This window comes from Palaemon carinicauda, chromosome 40 (assembly GCF_036898095.1).
Source record: "Palaemon carinicauda isolate YSFRI2023 chromosome 40, ASM3689809v2, whole genome shotgun sequence".
Taxonomy (NCBI): domain Eukaryota; kingdom Metazoa; phylum Arthropoda; class Malacostraca; order Decapoda; family Palaemonidae; genus Palaemon; species Palaemon carinicauda.
In genome coordinates this window covers 17,248,360-17,276,344 of record NC_090764.1, presented here as the reverse complement: position 1 = coordinate 17,276,344, position 27,985 = coordinate 17,248,360, and the positions used below count along the sequence as shown (strand labels likewise).

Genomic DNA, 27,985 nt, shown 5'->3' with positions numbered 1-27,985 from the left:
TTGGCTGACTTCATTAAGCTCCAAGGGCGCCCTTCAGCCAGGGATATTCCCACAGATATGAGGATGCCCGCAGGGCAAGGTAATCCCATAACTGATACCTTCACCTCTGCGGGGGCGCCCGTGACACGGGCAGGCCCATCCAACATTGCTCTCCCTACCGTCACCGATGATACTCGTGAGGAGGGACGAGTGACGGAGACCCTCGTGGAAGGAGGGGAGTGCTCGTCCGATGACAACTCCTACCGCAAAGTGTTGGCCCTCATGCGACGGCACCATAGGCTGGATGAACCAATGCTCACTACTGAACAGGCCTGGCTCTCCGGACTTAGCAGGTTGGTGGAGAACCCTATTCAGCAAAAGCCCTCCTTAGCTCTACCCTTAGCTCCTGACGTAAGGCTGGGTATGGAGCATATTGATAAGTTCCCGGACGGCCTGGCAGACACCCCTAGGAGTCAAAGTGCCTCGAAGCTGCTGCCGGGACTGAAGGCGCAGAAGAGGTTTTACATACCGGAAGGTCGTCGGGGAGGACCCCGCGCGACGGAGACAGCCATCACCTCGTTTAACCAGGGTGCCGCTGAAGACAGAGCGTCCACAGCCCCTGTGTGTTTTTCCCCGTCGGAGACCTCCATGATGGAGGACATGGCCCAGGACCTGGTCTACGTGTCCTCCTGGTTGGACTGGTGGGCCTGCACGTTAGTTGGCTTTCAGGCCTCTCGTGATTTGTCCCTGCCTGAAAACCAAACCTTACTGAGAGAGCTAATTAGCTCAGGGGGCAAGGCCCTAAAATTTTTATCCTATCAATCTCTCTCCCAGGCTACCAATTGGGTCCTGAGGAAGAGAGACACTATTCTGAGCAAACTAGTGAGGAAACTCCCGGACCGAGAAGCAAGGAAATTGAGAAACTCCTCAATCTGGGACGAGGCTATCTTTCCCCTTAAGTTGGTGGACGAGACGATGGAACGGGTGAGGAAGATGAAGGACATGGGAGACCATAGACCTCCCCTTACGAGGCGCCCACCTCCCAGGAGGCCCTCCGTGGACGTCCCTCACACTTCCCGTTCCCCTCCAGCCCAGCCTAGAGGAGAGCCACCTGCGGCTCCCTGGCTGCAATCAACTCAGCCCCCCCGTAGAGGTGCCATGGCACCCCAGTCTAACTTTAGACCGTCCTACGGGAACTCAAGAAGAGGTCGGTCCGGACGCCCCTCCAGAAGGAGATAGGAGGCTAGGCCCCCTACCCCTACAGGAGCCTCAGGTGGGGGGATGCCTCAGACACTCTTGGCAAGCATGACGGGATTACGGTGCGGATCCCTTGACGGTGACAATCCTGAGGGAAGGTTACAGACTACCCTTCTTAGCGGAACCTCCCCCGCTTATTCCAGCCCTTCAGGCGGACTGGCTGATTCCCAAGGATCCCTTGAAACGGGCTGCTCTACAGGAACAAGTGTCGTCCATGATCTCCAAGGGAGCGTTGGAACTAGTCGAAGAGCCCGGCCCGGGGTTCTACAGCAGGCTCTTCCTAGTGGAAAAGGCGACGGGGATGGAGGCCAGTAATAGACCTGTCGGCCCTCAACAATTTTGTGGCGAAAACCAAGTTCAATATGGACACTGCCAAGACAGTGTTAGCCGCCTTGAGGGAAGGGGACTAAATGATATCCCTGGACCCCAAGGATGCCTACTTCCAAATCCCCATCCATCCCGCCAGCAGGAAGTTCCTCAGGATAAAGTGGGATTCCCGAGTGCTACAATTCAAGACCCTTTGCTTCGGGCTGTCGACGGCTCCTCAAGTGTTTACAAGAGTCTTCACGACAGTCTCCGTATGGGCTCACGAGCAGGGCATCCGTCTGATCCGGTATCTGGACGATTGGTTGCTTCTTTCAGCCTCAAAGGAAGAATTGAAGAAACAAGGCGAGAAGTTACTTCGTCTCTGCGAGGAGTTGGGTATCACGGTCAACGTAGCGAAGTCCCAGCTGATCCCCTCCACCAGGATGACCTACTTGGGGATGGTCCTGGACACCCAGCTAGTGAGAGTCTTCCCTTCGTTGGAGAGGTTGGAGAACCTAGAGCGTGTTCTGCAACCCTTTCTGTTGGACCTACCCAAGAGGGCCAAGGATTGGCAGAGGTTGCTGGGCCACCTAGTGTCCTTGGAAAAGTTAGTGCCACAAGGGAGACTCAAACTTCGAGCGGTGCAGTGGAACCTGAAGGAACATTGGACCCAGGGGAGAAATCCCCACAAACTGGTTCCGGACTCCCCAGAAACGAAGGTAGTCTTGCAGTGGTGGCACGACTGGAGGAACACCGAGCTGGGGATGCCCTTCGCCCCCGACCCTCCGGAAGTCCTATTGTTTACGGATGCGTCAAAGGAAGGTTGGGGCTCTCACCTACTCGACCAATCGACAAAGGGAAAATGGTCGAGCGAAGAAGCAAAGCACCACATAAACGTGCTAGAGATGATGGCTGTGCTGAGGGCGAGTCAAGAATTCGTTCATCTCCTCCGGGTGAACACGGTAGTGTTGATGTGCGACAACGCTACAGTAGTAGCCTACGTAAAGAAGAAAGGGGGTCTAAAGTCAAAAGAACTATGCTCATTATCGACAGAACTTCTGGAATGGGCAGCAGAAGAGGGGATCGAGTTCACAGCAAGGTTCATCCCGGGAAAGAGGAACGTCCTGGCGGACGGCCTCAGCAGAGTAGGCCAAGTAATAGGGTCAGAGTGGACTCTACACCCAAGCACAGCTCAGTCAGTCATACTGAAGTGTGGTTCCCCAGTAGTAGACCTATTCGCCTCATGTCTGAATGCCCAACTCCTCGTGTTCTGTTCTCCAGATCCGTCAGCGGCGTTCGAGGACGCCTTCCAGCACCCTTGGGACGGCCTCGATGTGTACGCCTTTCCCCCCTTTGGAATGATACGTCAAGTCCTCAACAGAGTACGGACAACAGCCAACCTTCAGATGACTTTGGTCGCGCCTTGGTGGCCGGAGGGGGAGTGGTTCGCAGACCTAAAAGAACTAGCCCTTCTTCCTCCTTGGCCGCTCCCGGACAGGCCAGACCTTCTTCGTCAACCCTACTTCCAAAGGCTTCACGAAAACCCTCGGTCCCTCCGCCTTCACGCGTGGAGGTTATCGAGCGGCTTCTGAAGAAGGATGGATTCTCATCGAGGACCGCGACGAGGATGTCGGGTTACTTAAGGCGGTCCTCTATCGCTGTCTACCAAGCGAAATGGGCAGTCTTCTCGAAATGGTGCGCTTCCCGTAATATCAAGCCATTGAGAGCCTTGATCCACGACGTGGTGGATTTCCTGGTGTATCTCAGGGACGATTTGGGCTCTTCCATTCCAGCAATAAAAGGAGTGAGGGCAGCGTTAGGTCAAGTCTTACTCCTGAAGGGCATTGACTTGGGATCCTCCCGGCACATCTCGATGCTCATCAGGAGTTTTGAGCAGTCATGCCCCCACAGGAGGTGAGGGTACCGCAGTGGGACCTAGCCATAGTACTCAAAGTCCTGTCAGAACCTCCCTTTGAGCCCCTCAAGGACATCCTGGATAAGGAACTCACCCTCAAAACGGTCTTCCTCTTAGCCCTGGCTTCGGCGAAGAGGGTTAGTGAGTTGCACGGATTATCGTACGAGGTTTCACACTCAAAAGGGTGGCGGGAGGCCTCCTTTCGGTTCGTCCCTAACTTTGTGGCCAAAACACAGAACCCAGCCTGTTGGGATCCTCGGTTCGAGGGGTTTTCGGTCTCAGCGATCCCTAGGTCGGACAACCCTAAAGACTTACTCTTATGCCCTGTCAGAGCAGTAAGAAAACACCTTGAAAGGACTTCCAGGCTCCGACCGGAGATCAAGAGCTTATTTGTCTCAACCGGTCGGGTGAAGAAACCAGTCTCTAAGAACTCAATCTCCTTTTGGTTGCGACAAGTAATCAAGAGAGCTTACGATGTTTCGGGAATCCCTCTTCCAGGTAGGCCAAGGCCTCATGATATTAGGGGTCTAGGCACCTCCCTGGCGTTTGAGAAGAACATGGCCGTGGGCCAAATTCTGGAAGCGGGTACCTGGTCCAGACAGTCCACTTTCACGGAACATAACCTGAAGGACTGCTCTAGGAAATCCTTGGACGGGTTCAACCTTAGCCCAGTCATATCAGCCCTGCAAAAGATTTAAAGTTCATGGCCCCAGGGAAACCGGGGGTGGTAGGCCATGAGACACAAGTTCATCCCTTACCTTTCCCCCTTATTATCCTTTCCCTTACCCTTAATCCCCAGCGTGGGCGTGAATCAAGAGGCCCTGGTGGCCAGGATATACGTCTTCAACAAGAAATACGTCTCAGAAGTAATGGTTCAGAGGTAAGCCACTTACACACTAAGTTAGTTTTTGGGTAGTTTCCCCTATTTTCATTCAGTTTCTAGTAGAGGTCATCGGAACCTAGTTCCCCTTCGAGGTGCCCCCTTTTTCGCCCGATCGTGCTCCTAAACCGTCAGACCCTAGTCCCTGCAGGACACTCCCTCCTCCTAAAGTTTAAGTCTCCTAAGAAAGTAGTTCTAGGTAAGTACTCTGTGTTGGAACAAATCACAAATTTTTAAGTAATTTGTATTTTTCCTAACATACTTACCTAGAACTACTTTCGGGTTATGGCCCGCCCATCCTTCCCCGAGGGTCCTGCAGGGTTGAGGAGAACCCCTTTTGGCTACGAAACTTACTGAGGAGCACGACCTGATCTAGGACGCTCTCTGACCCCGGGTCGCCTTGGCGCGTATCACTCCGCCTGAGGTCACCCATAGAAAATGGGAATAGGGTAAACTACACAAAATTCTGGTCGGTTGGGAAGAGTTACCAGTAACTCCTAAGAAAGTAGTTCTAGGTAAGTATGTTAGGAAAAGTACAAATTACTTAAAAATTTGTGATTTCTCTTTATTTTTTCCTCAGCGTTTGATGACAACATTGGGTTGTGAAGTCGGTGGCTGTAGCTGCAGCTGACGTCTTAGCTGTCGACTATGTCTACCTCCCGTTCGCCCTTCCTTCGTCTTATGCTGACGACAAGTCTTCTCACCTTCTGCCGATCTCGTCGTCTCCCGACATTCCACAATTTTTTCTCTCTCCCTTCAGGCAATGTGTCAGCCCGCATATGCAGCTCTGCCTGTTGAGGATTGCGAGATCAAGGACTATTGTCAACCCACGGCTTGCTTGACAATTGCTGGATTAACAGACTTTCCTTCTGTTTAGTGATTGGAGGAGAGAGACTCATCATCTCGTCTTCCTGATCAGTCAGGATGTCGTTTGCGACAATCCAATGATGAGTTCAGAATTTATTCTGGTCAATGATCGCAGGGGGCGAGACTCATCACCTCATCTTCCTGGTTGGTCAGATTGTCGTTCGCGACAATCAGATGTTTGAAACCCATTAGAGCGTCTTTTGTGACTATCAATGATCACGGGATCGTAGGTTATCGGGATCTCAACGTTCTTCTTCTTGAAGACAAACTCCTGTTCGGTTTCTCCTTTGGGGGATTATTCCGGTAGATCTACACACTTTGGTGTTTGATCATGCTGTGAAGCTGTTACCAAGACTCATTCTAGGTAAAAGAAATATATTATCAAACAATTTCAGCTGGTGGTGGTAGGTAGTAGGGGCTGAGGGGTCTACTGTAGTAGTAGCAGAAAGGTTTCTTGACCTTTGGCATTCCCAATGATTGACTTGTTTGCAACAAACGTGAACAAGAAGCTTCCAGTATATTGTTCTCCAGTTCCAGACTACAGTAGGTCGCAGCAATGAAGGATGCATTCAAACATCCCTTGAGCATGCTAGATGCTTATACTTTAGTGCCTTTCAGTTTGATTCATCGGGTCATCAACAGTGTTGGAGACTCCGAACGTTAGGATGACCCTGATGGCTTTCAAGTGGCCACACGCCGAATGGTTTACTGATCTGCTGATGCTCCTTGTCGAGGTACGGAGAGAACTACACCAGTGGCCCAACCTCCTCTGTCAGCCACACCTGTAGAGATTCCACAACTCTATAGCATCCCTGTTGCTTCATGTGTGGCCATTATTCAATATCTCTGAGCTAAAGGCTTTTTGCACGGCGCTAAGTAAATTTCTGGGTACCTTCTCAGATTCTCTACAGCAGTCTAGCAGTGTTTTGTGATTGGTGTCTTAAGCAGGATATTTCACTAGTCAGAGCCCCTCTCCAAATACTTATTAATTTTCTTGTCTTTCTTTGCCAGGATAAACACCTCTCAGTCACTGCGGTAAAGGGCTATTGCTTGGCCCTGAGCGAGATTCTCAGATTGATAGGCTTTGACATGTTTACATGGTCAAAACTGTTCTTACTCATGAGGAGCTTTGAACAGTTGTCTTCTAAAGGATCTTAGACCTCCTGAATGGGTTTGAAGGTCCTTGGTTCTCTCAAAAGACCTTACGAACCTGTGAAGGAGGCTTCAGAATGTAATCTGCAACTAAAGACCGAGTTTCTGTTTGCCCTGGCCTCGGCAAAAAGGGTCTGTGAGTTACATGACATTTCACATACTCTTGGTCATGCTGAGGTTTGGAAAGAGGTCTCTTTTTTTTTTTTTTATTGTTCCACATTCGTTGCAAACCGGATTTATTACTTTAGGAGTCTTAAATTAGTAACATATTTCAATAGCATTTGTTAAGCTTTATAAACATTTGGTAACTCAACTAAAGATATATATGTTTTTAATAAACTATGAATTTTGCAACATTTCTAAGTAAGGAAATCTTCATATTGCTTGTTTGTTTTCCAGGAGTCCAGTAATTGTAGCAGAAAATAATAGCATTTTAGAGGAGCACAGTGAGAGAGATGGATTTTCTAGTAGCATTGAATTTTTGGATTTGGCAGAGGAAAATATTGAGACAGGTGATGTAGACTTGATGGTACCAGAAGAAAATAGTCCAAGGGTTTCCAATCCGGATGATGTTCAAGAGGAAGATGAAGAGGAGGAGTTGGAAGTGGAACTGGAGGCCAATGAAAGGTATGTTGTGTATTTAATGCAATATATCTCTCTCTCTCTCTCTCTCTCTCTCTCTCTCTCTCTCTCTCTCTCTCTCTCTCTCTCTCTCTCTCTCTCTCTCACAAAATAAATGATTTATGTTGTTATTGCTGCATGTAGTCTTTTGATACAGTATATATGATTTGTTTTTGTGTTTTTTGTGTATAGTTACATCAATAACTTTGTTCTTACCAAATGCTTTTGCTTTGTAAACAGTAATTGTGCATAAATGTTCAAGGTCATGATTTGGTGTATGTATGTTTGTCTTAGGAGTTGTTAGCAATTGTAGGTAATTGTGTAACTAATACTATGTACAGTCATCTTTCTAGTAATACTGTTATTCAGTATTCTAGAAGGAACTACTAGCAGTGCTTTTCTCCTTGAATTACTGTCTGTCTCTCTAGTAGATTTTTAGTCATGGCCAAACAGTGCCGTTGGTGTTTAAAGCATAACTAGGTTGGTACCCCGTGGTCCACTTAATGCTCTGTTCTACTTACTTCTTTTTTTACCTATCAGATTAAACCCAGAGTCACTGTTGTTTACATGCAATATTTGAAAAAAATGTATATATGCTCTAGAAAATAGATAAGTTTAATACCTTGGGATGTGCATTGTTCATCTGGCAGGAAGTAAATATGGCTGGGGACCCACGCCATCCTGCTTGGCGGGGAGAAACTCCTCGTAATTTTAAAGTGATGCTGTCTTTAATCTCGTATTTATAGATTTACACTCCGTGTTTCATATTTTTTTAATTAAAGTTCCTTTAATTGTATCTAAAGTATTAAAGAAAAGTGTTTAAGAAGCATAAAGGTGTGCTTGAGAATTTTATTTCTAGGCAAAGGATCCTTTGAAAGCAAGAGAAGGTGCTGCATCAGTAGCAGGTTTCTGATATGCAAGCAGTATAGTTCCCAATTGATTATATTTGTTACTGTAACTTTTTGAGTTACAAAAGTATTCATTGCCCAGTTGTAAGTTTCAAGAGTTGTTTAATTATTTTACTGGTGATGAAGAAGAAATCGATAATTGTGAAGTTATGATGTTCGAAAGTGATAAGGATAGGAGTAAAGTAGTCCAGCTGTCTCTCTCCTTTTCATTCGTACTACAACTATTATTATACTGCTCTCGCCTCCTGGTTCATATTCCAATATGTCTCCAATGTAATATGTTTTTTTTTTTTTCCTAAGATATGCCCAATTTTATAACAGGGTTCTCAACTCTCTACTCTTCAACATTTGGAGCACTGAAATTCTCTTTATGCAATGTTATTTTTGTAATCCAGAGCACCCCTTGTAACACTATTGATTACATTTGATACATATTTTGGCGACATTTTAAACATTTCCTTTACCACACTCAAATTCTGCTATTGATGCTGGGACATCTGTATAAAGTAGCTCCTAGGTGCTGTAAGTTTCCAGCATCTCTTTGTAGCTTTGTTTATCACCTGTACTATATTGATTTTCCAGAATCTGATAGTCCAGCGTTTCTTTTAGAATATAAACATATAAATTACTTAATTAGTACTCTTTTATATCTGGAATCTTTGATGCAATACTGTATTGCATAATATTACCAGTTTGAAAATAGCATAGATTCTAGGCTTAACTGAAGCAATGACTAATCTAGAAAAATGAGGTATACTGTATAAGCAAGCAGGTATGTATATGCGTCAATAAGATTCTTCACGAATATAAACCTTTGTCCTTTAATAGGAGTATTGTTTTTAGCGTAGCTGAAATTCGACTGTTAAAATTTTGACAATGTTTTGGTAATTACTAGCCGGTGGAAAGCTCTCCCCCCCCCCCACCTGCACAACCCTCCTCCTGCACACTGAGTAGTCACTTTTTTTGCTTGCCGGAGAGTAGACATATTCCCCGCACCATCAACTGGCCTTTTTAATCTTCTGTTTTTTCCTTTAGTAAACATTAGTTCTTCGTGGGAGATAGGTATTAATGATGATAAAATGTTTTGCAATTTTCTCAATAATTGTAGCTTACTTATAATTGTCTGTGTAACTTTCCGTTGTGCACCTTATGGCTGTTGGAATGCATTGCTGTTGCTATTCATTCCCTCCAGAATGGGAAAGTGCTTGCAACACCAATTTTATGGGGAGGGCCACCACCCTTTTTATTATCATCGTCTTCCCATGTTCATTTGGTGCTGGAGACATATCTTATGGTGGTGCTGTCTCTTAATAGAGTTCCTAGGATCTCTTTCCAGTGTTGTAGGCCAAAAGCCATACAATTTCGTCTCTTCACACTGCTGATTTGGATGGAAGGGCTCTCCCTTCCTTGACTCTTTTTGAACACTAGGGTTGTGGTGGCCGAAGTGGTAACGTCCCTGACTGGTGAACACCAGACTGGAGTTCGAGTCCCGCTCAGACTCGTTAGTTCCTTTGGTCGCTGCAACCTCACCATCCTTGTGAGCTAAGGATGGGGGGTTTGGGGAGCCTTTAGGTCTATCTGCTGAGTCATCAGCAGCCATTACCTGGCCCTCCTTGGTCCTTGCTTGGGTGGAGAGGGGCCTTGGGTGTTGATCATATGTATATATGGTCAGTCTTTAGGGCATTGTCCTACTTGATAGGGCAATATTACTGTCCCTTGCCTCTGCCATTCATGAGCTTCCTTTAAACCTTTAAATTAGTCCCAGAGACTAATCGTTAGGAGTTGCGTATATGTGACTTACTGTTTTTCTCCCTGTGCAAAGATGAAGGTTAAGATGACAAGATAACACAAAGGACACCTGAGACTACTCTTTTGTCTCTTCACACACTGCCAGTCTGGGATCTGCCCTTCCAAGACAGATCGATAGCAGCAGCAGTACACACACACACACACACATCCCGGTGGGATGGAACGTGTTACTTGTTCGTGCCTGCCATCTAGAATTCTACTAAGTGTGCCCTTACCTGTGGTTGTGCATACTCTCCGATGGGAGCGAGTGCTTTTCTGCTTGCCCAAGCACCACTAGTTCTCTCATGTGCACCCGAACACTCCTACAGAAGGAAGGATAGGAGATGATCTTTAGCTTCCCTCACCTGTTCCCGTGTACTTTAGAATGCTCTCCTACAGATCATACGCTTCTGTAAGAGCACACCATCACCTCTACGCTCACTAAAGAGCATACATGTGCCTTCTAGTAAGGATACAAACTTGATATTCTTTGTTTCGCCAGAACATGTCACGAATTAGGGCATGCACCAGGGGAAGCAGAAAAGTCCTCCACTTATTTGGGTCCCTGCAGGGCTCAAGAACTGCCTAGGGACCTTTTTGGTCTGATTTGGCTTTCGTAACAATCACAAATGCAGATGCGCTAGTTTTTGGGAGAAGCCTTTATCATACACCTGTGCTCATTTGTCACAAGAACGGGCGCGTGCACAGCTGATAGAAATGAAGGCCTTGCCCTTCCCTTTCCTTTTTGGAGGAGCCTTCTCACACTTTCGAGAGAGACAGTCATCCCTTCGTGGTCTCGTATTAGTAGATGCTCTTTTGCAACGTAGTGCTCTCATAAAAAAGGTCCGATCAACGCACAAGAAAAGCAGTGTGTGCCAAGAGTGATTGTACCTACCAAGAATAGTGGTACCTGACAAAATTAGTAGTACGTACCAAGAGCGATCAACAACACAAGTAAGTTGGACACCTCGTATGTTCTGGCCTCGCTCTTTATGTATCAGAAATGGTTATTTCCCTGAGATTGTATACTTAAAGCAAGGTTCAAATTATCACCTCGCTTGCTCAATGTTGCATGATTGGACACTTAATATTATTCTTTAGTGGCTTTCTGGTCACAGAACTTCTTGCATCCGTTTCATTCCTGCTCTTCCATTTTACAATATTGTGGAAGAGAACCTATAACCATTCTCAGTGCTTGTTTGTGTTACGAAATCTTATCTTATGAGTGCTCTTCGTGCTTGTTCTTCATGATCGGCATTCCCACCGGAAGTTTACGATCAAGAACCCTAAGATGCCTACTGGAAGTTTATGATCAGGAACCCTAAGATGCAGAAAGTTTGAGATAGTTTACCTGTAATGGAAACTTTATAACCTTACAAAGTACGGGCTTTTAGCGGTAATTTTAATTACAACTTGGGATCATAAGGACATATCATATTTCATGGTTATTTAAAAAACAGTAATGAGCCATTCCTCAAATCCATAAATATATACACTACACATTCTTGTCTGCTTGCTTTCTGAGCAAATTTTACATGTTAGGTATATTTAGATACTACCTCTGATGTTATGCATCTTTCTGCATAACCATAATATAAAATTCTTTAATTATAAACTAGTAGACAGAAATACTAACGAATTTTTTTGTAGAGATTTCTTTAATATGCTTCAATATACTTTAATATACTCGTGAAGTTTATGGGATACTTACTTAAATATCTTTCCTTCAATTTCTTGAAGAAAAAGTAAACGAATAGGTACCCTGGTCAGAAAAGCGTTGCGTAAGGGACCGGATGCAATTTCACAAATATGAGAAATGGATGTTTTAGTCATGAAACATATTTTCATTAAAAAAGATACCTGTATTTGAAACAAGAAACAGAATTTCTAGTCAAATAATCTGAATTTTCATAATTCTAAGCAGATATTGTGAGTCTCCCCCTTAAGTTATACTTCCTGCTTTATCCATCCCGCAAGGCAAGCCCTAGCTGAAAGTCGAAGTGGCTACTCAGTGGGGTCCCTCCCAGCCGCGAGTAACTACTGATACTTTGTTAAAGTTTTAGCAGCCAAATTCCAGCTACGATGAAAACACTATTAAAGGACCCAGGTTTCATAGCTATGAGAAATACAAATTACTTTTAGAATTTGTTTTTCAATGCAGTTAAACCTCATCAGCTGTCATAACGTTCCGAGTGCGGGCTAGTTCGGAATTTCACAGATATTAAGCAATAAACTCTTAAGTATGGTTTTTTACTACTTCTAAATATTTGCGTAAGGAATGTAGTAGTAGTTTAGATGTAGAATACATAACAGCATTGATTGTTATGTACTGTAATACTGTAATAATGTAGTACAGTACATTAAAACATTATTCTGGTAATATTAATATAACCCCCCCCTCTCGCTCTCAGGCACTGTAAACATTGTTGGAACTTGATTATCCTTATTTTTTTATAAGCTCAAGGCATGTCCATTTAGTTAAAGTACAGTATGCTATTTCAGGGTCTAAAATAATGAATTTATATAAAATTTCTGATAATTGTGTAACAGTGTGTTGATGATAAAATTACTTATTTTTTTCTTAAGGAAGCCCTTTAGAGGTGTTATAACATAATTTTGAGTATGTTAAACTCAATGCAATAATAATTTTTCGTATGAAAAATAAACACCACAGGTCAACCGAAATTAGATTTTCCGTTACAACAGTTTGTTAGTTGAAGTTGAGGATTATGTTAACATCAACCTCTTTTCCTGATTAGTATTATGTTGAAAATTTCCAATTTTCAATAACGAAGGCGTCATATATTTCAGGTTCTTATGTAATAATATCTTTACAGAGCTTTTGTTTCAAATTCACTTTTTTTTTTTTTTAACAAATAAGAAAGTTATCTGAACATAATTACGGTTGGTAACACTGTTTCATATGTGGATGTCTTGGCATATCACATGATTCCCTTAGTGCTCCAAAATTGCTGATGAAATTTCATCTAGAATTTTTTGGTTGTATTATGCTTTGGATGATAGTGCACTGGTTTCATTTGGATAGTAGTGCACGTTGTTCACCTGCAAGTACGACGACTAGCTCATTACGGGTAAACTTTTGCGGGATAATGAAAGGGCTAGTACTTCTACTGCTAAAATGAGTCTTACTTCAAATGTATTACAGCAATCATTCCAGTTTAAACAAACTGTAAGAAAGTAAATAATGTCTTGACTCATCCTTCTGATGAGAAGATGAGGATGAACAAAACACAGAAGAATACCTCAAATGTGATGAAATAATCTTTATTTAAGCTGTGCGTAACCTGTTAGCTAAAAGTATCATAATTTGTTTGAAGTTAATTCAAATGCTGCTTCTTCTTCCAAGTATTCAATCACAGCTACTTCCAAGACTATTTATACATCTCGGCTCTCCCTTTTGGTTGTGGATAGAATCGTCAAGGTTTTATCTATACTGTAGTAATACAATTATAACAACTTGTTTTGTGGGTCCAGATTACCATCTCAGCACATAAGCGGTTGTTTAGAGGCGCTTACTTTAGTGGTAAAAGCAATATTAAGATCCAAGCTACCATCTCAGTCTAGCTTCACAATCTAGTGGGCTGGAAGAGTAGCTAAAAATGAGGGAATGCAAGGGTTTTATAGATGAAGGATCCTAAATAAATAAGGAAGTTAGGCCTTTACGAGAGGATTTTGAATCTGGAATACACCATGTACCATCAGAACCATTGCTGAAAGGTGTCCTAAAACCACTAGTCACCACTAGGATAGGGTTTAAACAGGACAGGGTAAGACTGAAATATTACCCTTAATCAAAGACTTACTGATACTGGCCTTCTAAGATTTGACAAAAGAAACTATAGTCCATTTTTTTTAGCGATGCATATTTGCACCGACTCGCAGCGGTGCCCTTTTAGCTCGGAAAAGTTTCCTGATCGCTGATTGGTTAGAATTATCAATTCTAACCAATCAGCGATCCGGAAACTTTTCCGAGCTAAAAGGGCACCGCCGCGAGTCGGTGCAAATATGCATCGCTAAAAGAAATGGACTATAGTCTCATTTAGATCTTTTGAAGCTCATTACTATCAAAACTAGACTTACTTGGAATGTAGCAGAGTCAGAGGTTGGAGTAGCATTATTGGCATCATCCCCTCTATAATTAACTTGCCTAGTCTTTTCCAGATTTCCCCATGAACTAACAGTAAGTTACCTTTTTTGCTTTTAATGTTTAATCTTACCAGCAACCATGAAACTTACTTTTCCAAAGAGGAACAATGAGATTTTCACAGTCCTCACAACAATTCTCTAAATCACAAAATTTACCCTGGCACCAGTCAAAGGAAATGTGGATCATTATATATATCTACCAAGGAACTTCCCCTAATTTTTGGGGGGTTATCCAACGTAAAAAAAAAGTGACTTTTCTTCTCTTATTTTCAATATGAATATACACTATATATATACTATATATATATATATATATATATAATATATATATTATATATACTATATATATAATATATATATATACTGTGTATATATATATACTATATATATATATATATATATATATATATATATATATATATATATATATATATATCTCTATATTATGTCATTTTGAGACATTGCACTTTCCAGCAATTTGTCATTAGTATATATACATACACGCACACACACACACACACACACACACACACACACACACATATATATATATATATATATATATATATATATATATATATATATATATATATAATCATTTCATATGCTTTGCCAAAAAGATCACCAAATACAAAAACAAATTTTTTAACAATGAGCAATACAAACTGAGAATTGTTTAGTGATGGTTTAGTATGAAGCAGTGTACATTAATTTTATTTTTATAATGTAAAGACCATTTTTGTGTCATTCTATTTATAATTAGTTTTAAGCATTTTTTTAAGAAAAATTTACAAAGAAACTAGAAAGCAAAAAAATTAAGTCAAGGTGAGATTTGTAATGAATTCTACACATTCGTAAAAAGTAAAAATGTGTGTATGTTTTCATGTATAAGATACACTTCCAACAAGATGTCAAATGGAATGTAAAAATTTAAATGTATGCATTGATTTAATGTAATTATATTCATACCAAGTTGATTTAAGAGAGAGATCAGAGAATTTGTTAATTTCCAGAACAATACAACATAAAAGATCAGCAGAAGAATGCATATATAATTACAATTTTCTATTTAATTTACTTGAATATTTCTTTTAAATTTCTAGCAGTTCACTATTTTTCAGCAACAAACGAAGCGAATGGTTTGTGAGTCAGAGGTCTAACAAAGCATATAGCTAGCTAGTAACTGGTAACCTCTTGTAGTCCAACCTAATTAACGATACGACAGGGGTTCATAACCAAAGGTGCGGGAAAATTGACGTTTTACTAGTACTGTACTTTGATAAATAGCAAAGGTTTAGCTCCAGTCCTTGTTAAACACCAACTAGTATCTCAAAATCTGATTAACACTGGCCACTTATATTCTGTATTTTACGGTATTGTTTTAACAGGTAATATATAAAGCATAAGAAAAGTTTATGTATATATATATTCTTTTCTTATGCTTTGTCAACAAATGATCACTTGTTACAGCTTACATGTGACCTTCATTTTCTGTAGTTATATCTTTAATATGTCCATATAAGATTTATGATTAGTATGTGATTTCTCTCTCTGCCTGTCCCTCTCCCTCTGAATGATTTTTTACTGTCGCCCAATTTTTCATTTTATTTCATATCTTTCAATCATCCTCAGTTGTTGAAAATATAGGTGTAAGGGTTTTAAGATTTTTCCTTGCTTCAACAAGATTGATCTCATCTGTACAGGGGGATAAATGTGTCCAGTGAAGATGAATCGAAGTCCGAATCAGAGTTTGAGTCATTAGATGATGAATCTGATTCAGTGCGCAGCTTAGACTCTGATTCAGAATCAGAGTGTGAGTCTGGTACTTCCTCTTCTGATTCAGGATCCTCCTATCTGTCTACTGTAAGTAAATGAAGGGAAGGAAGAGGTAGTGACAAACCTCTTCATGCACACTACTCCACAAAGCCTTTGCTGCACATTGGTGCCTTAGTATTCTTTGTTACTACTACTGAAATAGATACTGTACTCGTTTTTGGGCTGGACAACTTATCTCATTACTTAGCATTTGTGTTTTGAGCTTTATACTAATACTTGTATTATATTAACACTATTTGCGTATTATACTAACACTATTTACTTTTAGAAGGTAAGGGTTGAATGACCTAGTTTAGAATAGTACAGGACTCTGGGTAGCTTCAGTATTGTAAATGATGTTAGTATTCTTCCTGGAGCCAGTGTGTCTGTATACAGGACTGCATACTGTATGTTTTATTTATCATCTTTAGGGCATGAAATTTCTTTCTTTCTAGTCTCATTGTCTGAATGTTGCATATGGTTAAATTTATCATTAGAAGCATGCTTTACTTGTTTTTTGAAGGGGATGTAGATGTGCAAACTCATTTTAGAAGATGTATTCCGTTTTGTTTAATGCTGGTAAAGGTGGACGTTCTACAGATGTCCTTGTTGTTCATCAGGAAAGAGTACTGTAGATCATGCTGGTTTAAAGTTATGAAGGTGGTCTCAAGAATTATTCTCTCTTTACTGTTGCACTTTATTTTTTACACAGGACAAAGCTCTTAGCTCTCTCCCTACCTTTCTTACTTATTTGTTGGAGCTTCAAAAATTAAATCCTTTGAAGGATAAAAAACTTCAACACCACATCGGGGGAAATTTTCTATTGTACGTTCTAGTATTACATAGTTCAGAATTTGATCATGATAATATCTTTATTGGTCTTCATGAACATCAAGTTAGATTTAGTTAGTTCAATGTACATGCTGTGCCGTTTGAATAATTATTTACACTATTGAAATTGCGGTCAATCTTATTAGAGGAATTAAATTTTTTGTTTTCAGGATGCATTTTCAGCATTGTACAGCATTTTATAGGTGCACTATGGGTGTTCCTGTTACTAAACTGAATAGTTTTTACAATCCTTCCTTCTCATGCGTGCACCCTTATCACCTAGATATTGTTTAAGCTGGGTTTGTTTGTAAGATTACCATGCATTAACTGTGTGGCTGAGCCTGCTGTACGGTGAATATTGCAGTGTTGCATGTTTTCTATGTAGGCTTCCCTTTTTTAAGTTACTAGTTGTTTGTAAGTTATTTTTGTGTATTAATACTATTGTTGGTTACTGCAAAATTGCAACTTGATTATGGATGTGTTAACTATCTGTTAGTCAAGTCTGTAGTCTGAAAAAATTTAATCAGATAAACAGAATGATCAGGAGTTTTGATATGTAGTCTTTATTTAATGGAATAGTGTATACATCTTCAGTAGATTGCTCATATAAGTAATATCCTAAAAAATAACTGTTATTAATTTAATACTGTACTTTAAATTTTATTCATTGTATACCGATGTAACAATTTATTTTAAAAGAAAAGAATGAACGATCACACAAATAAACATTAAGAGGATCATGAGGGCATCAAGAATACAAATATGGCATAAAAAATTGGTCGATGAAAGCCAGTACAAGAAGGGATACCAAAGTCTGCTGAAGTATGTTGGATGACATAGGCAAATGGTCATAGAGAAAGTGGGTGATGGTGGTGGTAAAATTGGAATTCACATAGGACAAATAAAGAAAATAGCCTTTAAATCATAGCAAAAGACAGATAAGGAAGAAGATAAAGATATTCAGTAAATGTATAAATGAAAAAGAGAGATACTAAAGGGAAGGTTGTAAGAGCAAGGAATAAAGAGTTGGCAGGAAAGAAATAAAGAAAAGATAGAGACCCTAAGGAAAAAAGGAAAATTTAAAAGCCCTGTGACCATATTGAAAAAATTGACTTGGTAAAAACTCATCAGAAGAACCTGTCTTCTTTGAGCTTACTAAAGTACAAATTATGAAATCATGATAAAGGAACAGGTAGGATCAGAAGAGTGGGAAAAATCTTACATTTGTGGTATGCAAATATAAAGATGCATTGTAATGTAGAGATTACAGAGTAATAAGACTATCTTTCTCCTTGCCTTAGCTTCAGCCAAGAGAGTAAGCGAGCTACATGGCTTATCTAACCTTGCGTCTCATTCCAGAGGGTGGAAAGAATTATTTTTATTCTGTGTTCCTGAATTTGTTTCCAAGACCCAAAGTCTGGTAGCGAACGGCATCAGATTTGATTATTCTTTCACGATATTGGCTCTCAACGAGGTAACTGATGACCCGGATGATATTGCTCTCAAAGAGGTAACTGATGACCCGGATGATATTGCTCTCAAAGAGGTAACTGATGACCCGGATGATATTGCTCTCAACGAGGTAACTGATGACCCGGATGATATTGCTCTCAAAGAGGTAACTGATGACCCGGATGATATTGCTCTCAACGAGGTAACTGATGACCCGGATGATATTGCTCTCAACGAGGTAACTGATGACCCGGATGATATTGCTCTCAAAGAGGTAACTGATGACCCGGATGATATTGCTCTCAAAGAGGTAACTGATGACCCGGATGATATTGCTCTCAAAGAGGTAACTGATGACCCGGATGATATTGCTCTCAAAGAGGTAACTGATGACCCGGATGATATTGCTCTCAAAGAGGTAACTGATGACCCGGATGATCATCTGCTCTGTCCTGTGAGAACACAGCGTACCTAGGCCCAAAATTTCTAGCATTTGTTTCTGAGGACAGGTCAGTCCAAAAAGAAAGTGTTCAAAAACACAGTTTCCTTTTGGTTAAGAGAATCAACCATGAGAGCACTGTATCATTGGTCTTATGGAACCCTAGCATTCCGCAAAAACCACTCTCTAGCCCAAGTTCTCAAAGCTGGCTTGTGGAAGAGGAAAAACACTTACGGACTATTACCTTAGAGATTGTACGTGTAGGTCTGGAAACTTTCTCGTAAGGCCCCATTGTTGAAGCTCAACAAATAATCTAATCTTACACTCTTACGGGACACATTACCATTTTATCAAAGCTATCAGTTATTCTCTGCATTACAAAGTTATATAATGAGTATCAAGGTAGATGGTGATCACAGATGGAACTGAAGCCCTCGCTTGGAATTCACACTAATGCAAGTAAGACTGCCATCTTTTTAACAGTTATTGACTACTATATATATTTTTGATATATTCATCATGTTACTTTCAATGTTCATATAGCCTCACCTCAGGCATAAGACTAAAATTTTTGGATTTTACTTTACGAGCTGGTTATACTGTTCCAAATTAATCCACTTCTGACCTTTTGCTCTTATTTATAAGTAAATTAATTGTATCTGTCAAAGAGGAATGGCATACCTCTTGATGGAGTCTTCTCCCTTCACCTAAGGAAGACTCCCAATTACATGACTCGGAGGTTTGTATCTATGTAGGAAGAAACTACAAATTTTTAAAACATTTTGTGTTTTTCCTAACCATACATACCCGAGTCATTTAATCAAAGGTCCCACCTCTACTGCCCCATAAGTCTTTGACGAGAAGAGAGTGAAGGGTGTCATGCGATGATGCTCTGTGCTGCCATGCACCGGAGTTCCCTATTGTTATTACTACTATCTGAGCTACAACCTTATTTGGAAAAGCAGGATGCTATAAGCCCAAGGACTCCAACGGGGAAAAATACCATAGTGAGGAAAGGAAACAAGGAAATGAATAAATTACAAGAGATGTAATGAACAATCAAAATAAAACATTTTAAGAACAGTAACAACATTAAAATAGTTCTTTCAGATATAAACTATAAAGACTTTAAATAAGAGGAAGAGAATTAGTTAGAATAGTGTCCCTGAGTGTACCTTAAAGCAAGAGAACTTTACCCCAAGACAGTGGAAGACCATACAGTAGAACAGAGGCTATGACACTACCCAAGACTAAAGAGCATTGGTTGGATTTTGGAGTGTCCTTCTAGAAGAGCTGCAACTGTATTATTTTTTTATAAAGATTGTTAATGTGATAAGTGTATAAAATCTCGAGATTCTTACAGACGTTGGCAATAAATACTTTTCAGTCTCTTGAGCAGCTATGCAAGTAAGATAAGTCTTTATCAGGACTGATCTTTGATTTTATTGTGAACGTTCAGTTGACGTCAACTCTTGGTGAAAGTTAAAACTCATGCTTTCGTACCAATATACAGTACATAAGTGGATATGTCTTCAAGCTAAGACTTGAAGAGAGAAATAGATAATAAGTTTATCAATATATTTCATGGTGCAATCCCATTTCTAACACAATGATACTGAAATTGCAAAATTTTATAGAACTGATAGTGAGGCTAAAGATATTGCATGTGTGATGATTTGAACAGATTTTAAGGATATACCCTTCTGTTACTGTAAAATCTTTTCTATGTTACTTTTAAAGTTTTAATGTAACAGTTAGAAAAAGTATATAGTTAACCCTTTTACCCCCAAAGGACGTACTGGTACGTTTCACAAAAGCCATCCCTTTACCCCCATGGATGTACTGGTACGTCCTTGCAAAATAATGCTGTAAAATGTTTTTTTTTTTTTTCATATTTTTGATAATTTTTTGAAAAAATTCAGGCATTTTCCAAGAAAATGAGACCAACCTGACCTGTCTATGACAAAAATTAAGGCTGTTAGAGCAATTTAAAAAAAATATACTGCAAAATGTGCTGGGAAAAAAATAACCCCCTGGGGGTTAAGGGTTGGAAATTTCCAAATAGCGTGGGGGTAAAAGGGTTAATGATGTTGTGGGGGAGATGCAGGATGAGCTTATTACTGTGTAACAAATAGTGTCACAAGCAATACCCTGGATTACAAGATTGTTCAGTAAGAAAGTTTTTATGCCTGAAATGTATTAATATGCAAATGGGTAAGAGAAGGAACTTTGGAGCCACTTTGTGATAGTTGTGTAACTCGTAAAAGAATTAGAATATTACTGTTCCCTTAGGGACGCACAGGAGCAAGAGTTCAGTGGGTAAAAGTAGTTGTAAAAGAGAACTAGGAAAGTACTGTGAGAGTGCAGACCTCCGCCATGGCAGCTTATTTCTTGAAACCAGCTTGCCTTTCCTAGAATCAATTCAGACCTTAGGCAGTATTTGAAGTCTGTGTGACAACCATGTGCGACATGGCGGTTAAGGTTATGATTAATTTGGTTGACCTTTCGCTCGATCTTGACCTTGACCTTTGACTTAGGACTTTCAAAATTGAATCCCTTCCACGTCTCAACATATCAATTAATCTGTGAAAGGTTCACTACTGTATGAGTAATATTGTGGCAAGGAATTTGTTCGCAAACAAACAAACGGGCGAAAACAACCTTGCCCCAACTTCATTGGCAGAGGTAATAAATGTACGATAGCTAAACCACTGGTAAATAATATCATAATATTAGGATAACAAAGTTTAGGATAACAAAGTTGTGGTTAATAGAACTTTAGACCTGACTAGAATTCGGTTTGAAAGGCCACAGGACAGAAGAACGTAGAAGGAACTCTTTATCACCTTAAACCTCTTAAGGAAAGGAAAAATATAGCATATATGTTGATGACAATAATGATGACCAGATGTACCTAACTATTGTATGTGGGTCATTATCTTTCTACTTTTTGGGGTAATTTTTCTACTTATCCGAAGTGTTGCTATGTTATTTTCTAAATATATTTAATATTTTGTTAAGGTGATTTTTTTTACATTTTGTGACTAAGTACTGTTTAGGAGGGGTTATAAAAAATATTGTTTGTATTTATTGAGGCAAAAAATAGCTTGTATATAGCATTTGTAGTTTCCTTTATTTTCTATTTCTTGCTGGTGTTGGCTTAGTTGGTATTGTTAGTTACTTGGATGCTTAAATACTAGCTTATAAAGCCTTTAATGATACCTTTGGCCTTGCAATTTTTGCTGCTTTTCCTGGTCCTACAAACTTTACCAGTCATACAATATATGTGGTTAGATGTTGCTACTTTGGACCAGTGAAAGAGAAGGGGCAGTGGTTAAGTACAATAAGATTATCCTATTTCATAAGTATTGTAACAGTATACCATACGTTACCATAATTCAGTGTAAATTGCTGTACAATATCTTGATACTGTTTAATGTGATTTGGTACCATTCTTTTATGATGATCAAACATCAATCCAATTTTATGGCTTAAGTGTCAGATCTTGTCTTTATTTATTTTTCTTTATACTGTATTACAAAATTATAGATTTAAGTTTTCAGTTATAATGTGTACTTGGGCTGCATTATTTTGATGATATAAGATTATCTCTTATTCATGTAGCTATTATCCACTGGAGGTGAACTTCACGACCCTAAGATAAAAATTTTAATTTGTTCCGACACTATATACAACCATTATGCTCTTTACAGGGGAGATATATTTCAGTGGTACAGTAGCTGAAACCAGCCGTGAAGCTTTTTATGAAGAGTAATTACCCTCCGCTAGTTAGGGGGGAGTAGACCGACCACCCTGCTCATACCTATACTAGTAAACAGTTGTCACGTTTCAGTTTGGCTCGATTGAGTACAGACCGTGTCTTCCTCTACTGTTAAAAACCAGATAAAAATTTCCCTTACAGATAAACGGGGCTAAAAGCTAAAAACTTTCATTCTCATTTTCTTTTATAGGTGTATTTGTCTGTGGTGATCAAGAACCATGTGGGTTCATCCTGGTGTTAAAGATTGCCGTTGCAGCACTTTTATGTCGGCTTTGGAGACTGATCCTCATTGTCTCTGCCTTGCGTGCAGTGGTCACTCCTGCACGCAGGAGTCTCCATGCGATAAGTGTCAGGAGTGGTCACCCTCCCATTGGACAATGTTTGGTAAGCGACGGAAGAAGGCGGCTAAGAGGGATTCTTATCCTTAGGGGTCATCCTCAAAAGGGAAGAAACCTCGCCATCTGATTCCGTCAGTTCAACCTCACCATTCTAACCCTGCTCGGTTGGCTTTCTCTGGCGGTCAGTCGAGTATGAGTGGTACCCGTTTGACTCCAGGACAAACCTGCACTCTGGGAGACTGCACTACTTCCCCTAGTGAAGTAGCGCCGGATGCCTTCGCAGACACGGTGCGTCGGCTGTGGCCTTCCTTGGAGCTCACTGGTTCTGTAAGGAAAGACTTCTAGAGGTCTTGCGGTTGGGTATGCAGCGGGAGCGAACATCCTCCCCTAGGGTTGATCACCATCTTCCCTCTCGAGATTCTGTAGGTTGTAGACTGAAAGAGTCTCGTATGCCCCTCTGTTTTGACCTCAACTTCTGCTTTCCCCAGTGTTCATTTTGCATCAGCGGATGGTGTGTGAGCAGTTGCTGACAAGTACTCTTCAGAGTTACTTATCGGGGAATCCCTTCTGACTTGGTTTGCCTGGATAAGGGGAAAAACTTATAAACTGTCTGGAGGATTGCCTCCAGGTGCCAGGCAACTTCCCCTTTTAGAGGGAGAGTTTACCCACTACCAGCCACTGTTCCGCAATCTTCTTGGTTGTGGAGAGAGCTGGCGACAGCGGCAACAGGTCTTGATCGCCTTTCCCATCTTCGGGAATCAAACAGGATATATTCCTTGAATTCAGTTCATACAGTCAAGACAGTCCTTGAGTTTGATCAGTGTGCTTGGATGATCGGAGATATTCCTTGAATTAAGGCTGCATACCTTGGTTGATCCGAAACGTGTATGAAATTCAGGCTATACAGCTTGGTTGATCTGAGTTCCTTGAATTCAGGCTATACAGTTTGGTTGATATGAGATATTCGGTGAATTAGGGCTACAGTATAAATCTTTGTTGACCTGAGACATTCCTCAAATTCAGACTAATACTGGTTGGTTGATCCAAGGTATTCCTTGAATTCAGGTTATACAGCTTGTTGATCAGGGAATTGATATCTATAGGATAAGTTTGTCATTTGTTGAAAATCATATCTTTTGGCCAATGTTATTGTAGGAATTCTATCCTTTACTGTCAAAAAGGAGCTACCAGGATATCCTGAACTTAATCAAATTAATAAATTTTTAACTTGTTTGAATCATAGAACAGTATTACTAAAGACATTTATGACATTGTAGCAAAAAGTTGTATTGGTCTTGGATCATGTCAGTATGTGATTCACATGATCATTCTGATATGCTCACCATTATTAGGCCCTGTTGTAGATACAGAGAAAATTTTTAAGTTATAGAACAAATCTCTAGTAGAACATATTTTGATTCCTTGTCATCAGTTTCAGTACAACCTGTCATTCATTATTTCCTTCAGTGGGTTTTCTTAATGCAAGACTTCAGGGATTTCAGCCAGCAATAGAAGAAGCCCTTATTCTATAGGGGCTTATGACTAGTGGGAAATGACAGTGATTGTCCTTGCAAAAATTTGGAACATCTTCCTTCCGAACCTTGGGTTCTTTAAGTTGTAAAGGACAATGGCATATACTTGTTCCTCACTTTACACCCTTTATCAACTGCCAATTCCTTCAAACAAGTTACATAAACAACCCGATGGAATTACAATCTTTGTTGTTTGAAGTGTTCAATGCTCCGGAAACACAAGTTATAGAGAAAGTTTTGGATCTGTCCCATGGCTGTTACAGTACAATGTCTGGTTCCAACAGAATCATGGGGTTGGAGACCAGTCCTGGAGGGTTCGAAACTATAAGTTTTTGTCATTATTCAATTCTCAAAGAGAACTCTTTCAGAGTATTAGCAGCTATAAGGAAGGAGGATTGGATGTTCTTCAATCTTCTGATGGGCCTTTATTTTCATGTCCCCATTTAGTAAGATTCAAGATATTCCTCTAGTTTATATGTGGGAAGAATATACTGCATTTGGAGAATACGTTTTATTCTGAGAACAGTTTCTCTGGCTTTTAAGAGGTTGGTGACATTGTGCTTCAGAGGATTACATCTTCTGGTGATGAGTTCTCTTTATTTAAAAGATTATCTAGCATTGGATTCATACCTAAAGAAGATTTAGGTCTCTTTCTATTTGGCTGTCTGAGGAATCTACATTTACAGTTTCACCTCAGTCATTGTTGGGACAAGCAAAAAAATAAATAAATTCCTTCATGTTAAGGTCAGTCAACTTTAATAGAATGGTGAGACTATCTCTTATTTCTCAAGGTATCAGCCTAGTTATTGAAATTCTAGATTGCTTTTGCTTGTGCAGTGCTGCTTCTGACACATGGGGTGTGACTATGGATAATTATCAAGATCAGTAGTAAGACTAAGGGCATTGGAAAACTTTCTATATAACTAGCTTGTTTTTAAGATAAGTTTTGATGAGGCTTTTTCTTCTAAGTATTCAAAGACAGCATAAGTTTTGATGAGGCTTTTTCTTCTAAGTATTCAAAGACAGCAGTATCTAAATACAATATACCTTTCACTTCCTTAATTTTGTTGTGAATGAGTCGTTAAGTGGTTATCACCTTTGCTAAGAAGGATTACTTGGCTTAAAGTTTTACTAAATCAGTTTGATTGAAAATTCTAGTTTCGTGTAGTGTCATAGTCTCAAGACGAAGGTTTTGTCTTGCATCAGACTAGTTATTACTTAACCTTGTTATAGAATATAATACTGTGCCAGCTTTTGAGCTCATCATTACAACTAACAAACATATTTATAGTGTTTGGTTTAAAAGCTAATTAACTTTTGTCTTTTTCTGGGTCAGATATAGGACGTGTTCTTGAAAGTTTCCTATGCAGTTATAGTTTTTCATAAGGCTAGCTTTGAGCAGAGAATGCTAGGCTCATTTATAGAAAGAATAATGATAGTACTGCCACTAATACTTTGTCTTCAATACTGCCTGATTAGGTTGGTTTTTGTTTTAGGAATTCAACTCCTTTTTGGATAGATCAGAAATCCCTCGGTTTTAGATTCAGAATCAAAATAAATAGAATTTCAATCATTATTTATATTGTTGTATTTGCTGGGAAGTCACATAATTCCCTCTCCAGTTTCAGTGATGCATCACGAGTTAATACAGGTGTTTAATGGCTTATGATGTAGTTTCAATATGAGGTGTTAATGTTAACCACCTGTCGCAGTTTCTTCCCAGCAGAAAGATTATGAAAGTATGTTAGTTGATCTCTAGACAGTAGAGGTAAAGGGGTAGAGAATATTTTTTATTCAAAGGTCGAAAAGCGTATGGTTCATGAATATTACCTATAGTATGTGATTCTGAGCTAGTATTGAAATACATTTATTTCAAGTTCGAATTTAGTTTTTGTTGGTGTTTGCATATGTGAGAAAACAGATATTATTTTGGGGACTATATAGTTCTTGAGCATATTTTTATATTTCCTGAATGATTTTGTGAATAGTAAATTGGGTCTGTCTTTATTTTCTGGAGTTCTAATACATTTTGAATACAGATTGTTGTGATTTTCTTATTTTGCAGTAATATAATGAAAACATTATATTTAGTGATCACATCTACGTTATACAGTGATTAGAGTAAATTTATATTATTTTGATGGCCATGTATCCATATTATTTTATTTTCAGGAATGATAGTCAAAGCCAACTTTTTCAAGGACTTTTGGATTCTCTTCGAGTGAGCCAGGAGGTGAGATCTGTCAGTGATGAAGAAATTGAAGTCAGTGGAGTTATTGTGAACCAGGTTGCACAGGAGGAAGTGCACCAAGATGACAGCAGCGATGATAGCAATGAAGATGATAGTGGGAACCCATCATTTTGCATAGAAAATGTGCAGAAGTTATTGGTAGATGAGGATGATGATGTGGATGGAGAGGATGAGGTTGGTGGGGTGGAAGAAGAGGAGGAGGAGGAGGTAGAGGAAGAGGAAGAGGAGGTAGAGGATGATGATGATGAAGATGATGATGATGTGGAAGAGGAAGAGCAGAGTGAAGATGAAATGGGCACTAATATAGAAATGAATGATAATCCTACGTTTACAATGGAAAATATTCAGTGTCTCTTTGGATACACAGAGGATGATGACGATGACGATGACGAAAGATTTCACTCTGCTTGTGATGACATAGGCACAGCCTTCTGGGGAGGGGATGATGATCTTGATATGCAAGATGGGAGTGAAGAGGATGCGGATACGAATGCATATTGTTGGCAAATAGTGAACAGGGAACCACTCTTGGAGGACTAGAAAATGTTACTCAGTTTCCTAGTGCAAGTCAGTGTGAATATAGTTTAGAATAGAGTATTTTTTGTTTTCCTCTGTGACTGATATTTGTTATTCCTTGGAGAAAAAAAAAATTATGACATGTTAGTTTAGTGATGAGAGCTGTGTACGAAATGTGTTTTAAAAGTGATTAGACATATTAATGAATCCTGGTGTTACACATTTTTCCTCCAAAAAAAAAAAATGGGAATCCTAATTCTTCACTCAGGTTTACCATCTTCCCTGTTATTGGATGCTCAAGAATTAGTACTCAATATAGATAACAGATAACCCGAAAGTCAGTGGCTGTGAAATAATTTAGTGTTTGAAAATGAATTTATATAATGATAATTGAATAGTCCTTCACCTTATAAACTTTCTATGATAAGCCTAAAATGCACAATTGAAATGATTATGATTTACATCATGAATCATCTTGCAATACAATAATTACAAACACACACACTATATATATATATATATATATATATATATATATATATATATATATATATATATATATATATATGTATGTATGTATATGTATATTAGGTAACTAACTATACAAGTTAAATAAAGCTTGTTTGTCATAAAAAATAAATCTTACTTTTTCTTGGTAAAAGTTATTGTATTTTCAGAAGTGATTTATATTCAAATCAAGTTTTGGTAAATAGACAGATTTTCAGAGATCATGCTTGAGTCAGAATTAGAAAGAATTAGCTTTACAGGGGAAGAATTTGGTCATTATGATATAGGGGAATCTACTTCATTCTGTGCAAATTAATGTTTTATTGGTCCTTTTACCCATGTTTTTTCTTTGTAGAAATTTCCTTGCTCTATTATACTTCATTAGAAGAGTTGCAATACAATATGATGATATTTTCAGTACATTTGAAAAACTGCATTGAATTTTTCAGATACAGTATTTGATCATTATTGTACATAAGTTTTTACACTCTGAAACAAAGGGCCCCCATGATGAAAATACCGTTATAGTTTTTATGCATTTACTTACATCGGTAATAGTTATGAATACAGTAGAATTATTTCTGTGGATGTAAGATTATTGTTCTTGCAAAGTTACGTACATATTTAGCTTGCAAGGTTATTCAAAGTAAATTTTTTTCCTCTTGAATGTCACAATATGTTCC

General features: G+C 39.5%; 1 protein-coding gene across 4 annotated transcripts in view; it reads left to right on the top strand.

Moving 5' to 3' along the window:
* LOC137631983 (acidic leucine-rich nuclear phosphoprotein 32 family member E-like) overlaps positions 1-26,874 on the top strand; it is a 37,326-nt gene extending 10,452 nt beyond the window's left edge. For all 4 annotated transcript variants that reach the window (XM_068363969.1, XM_068363967.1, XM_068363970.1 and 1 more), the window contains exons 4-5: positions 6,756-6,983; positions 26,201-26,874. In XM_068363969.1, the coding sequence (XP_068220070.1) occupies positions 6,756-6,983; positions 26,201-26,819 (847 nt within the window). In that variant the 3' untranslated portion in view covers positions 26,820-26,874. The remainder of the gene's footprint in view (positions 1-6,755; positions 6,984-26,200) is intronic.
* The last annotated feature ends 1,111 nt before the right edge of the window (positions 26,875-27,985 follow it).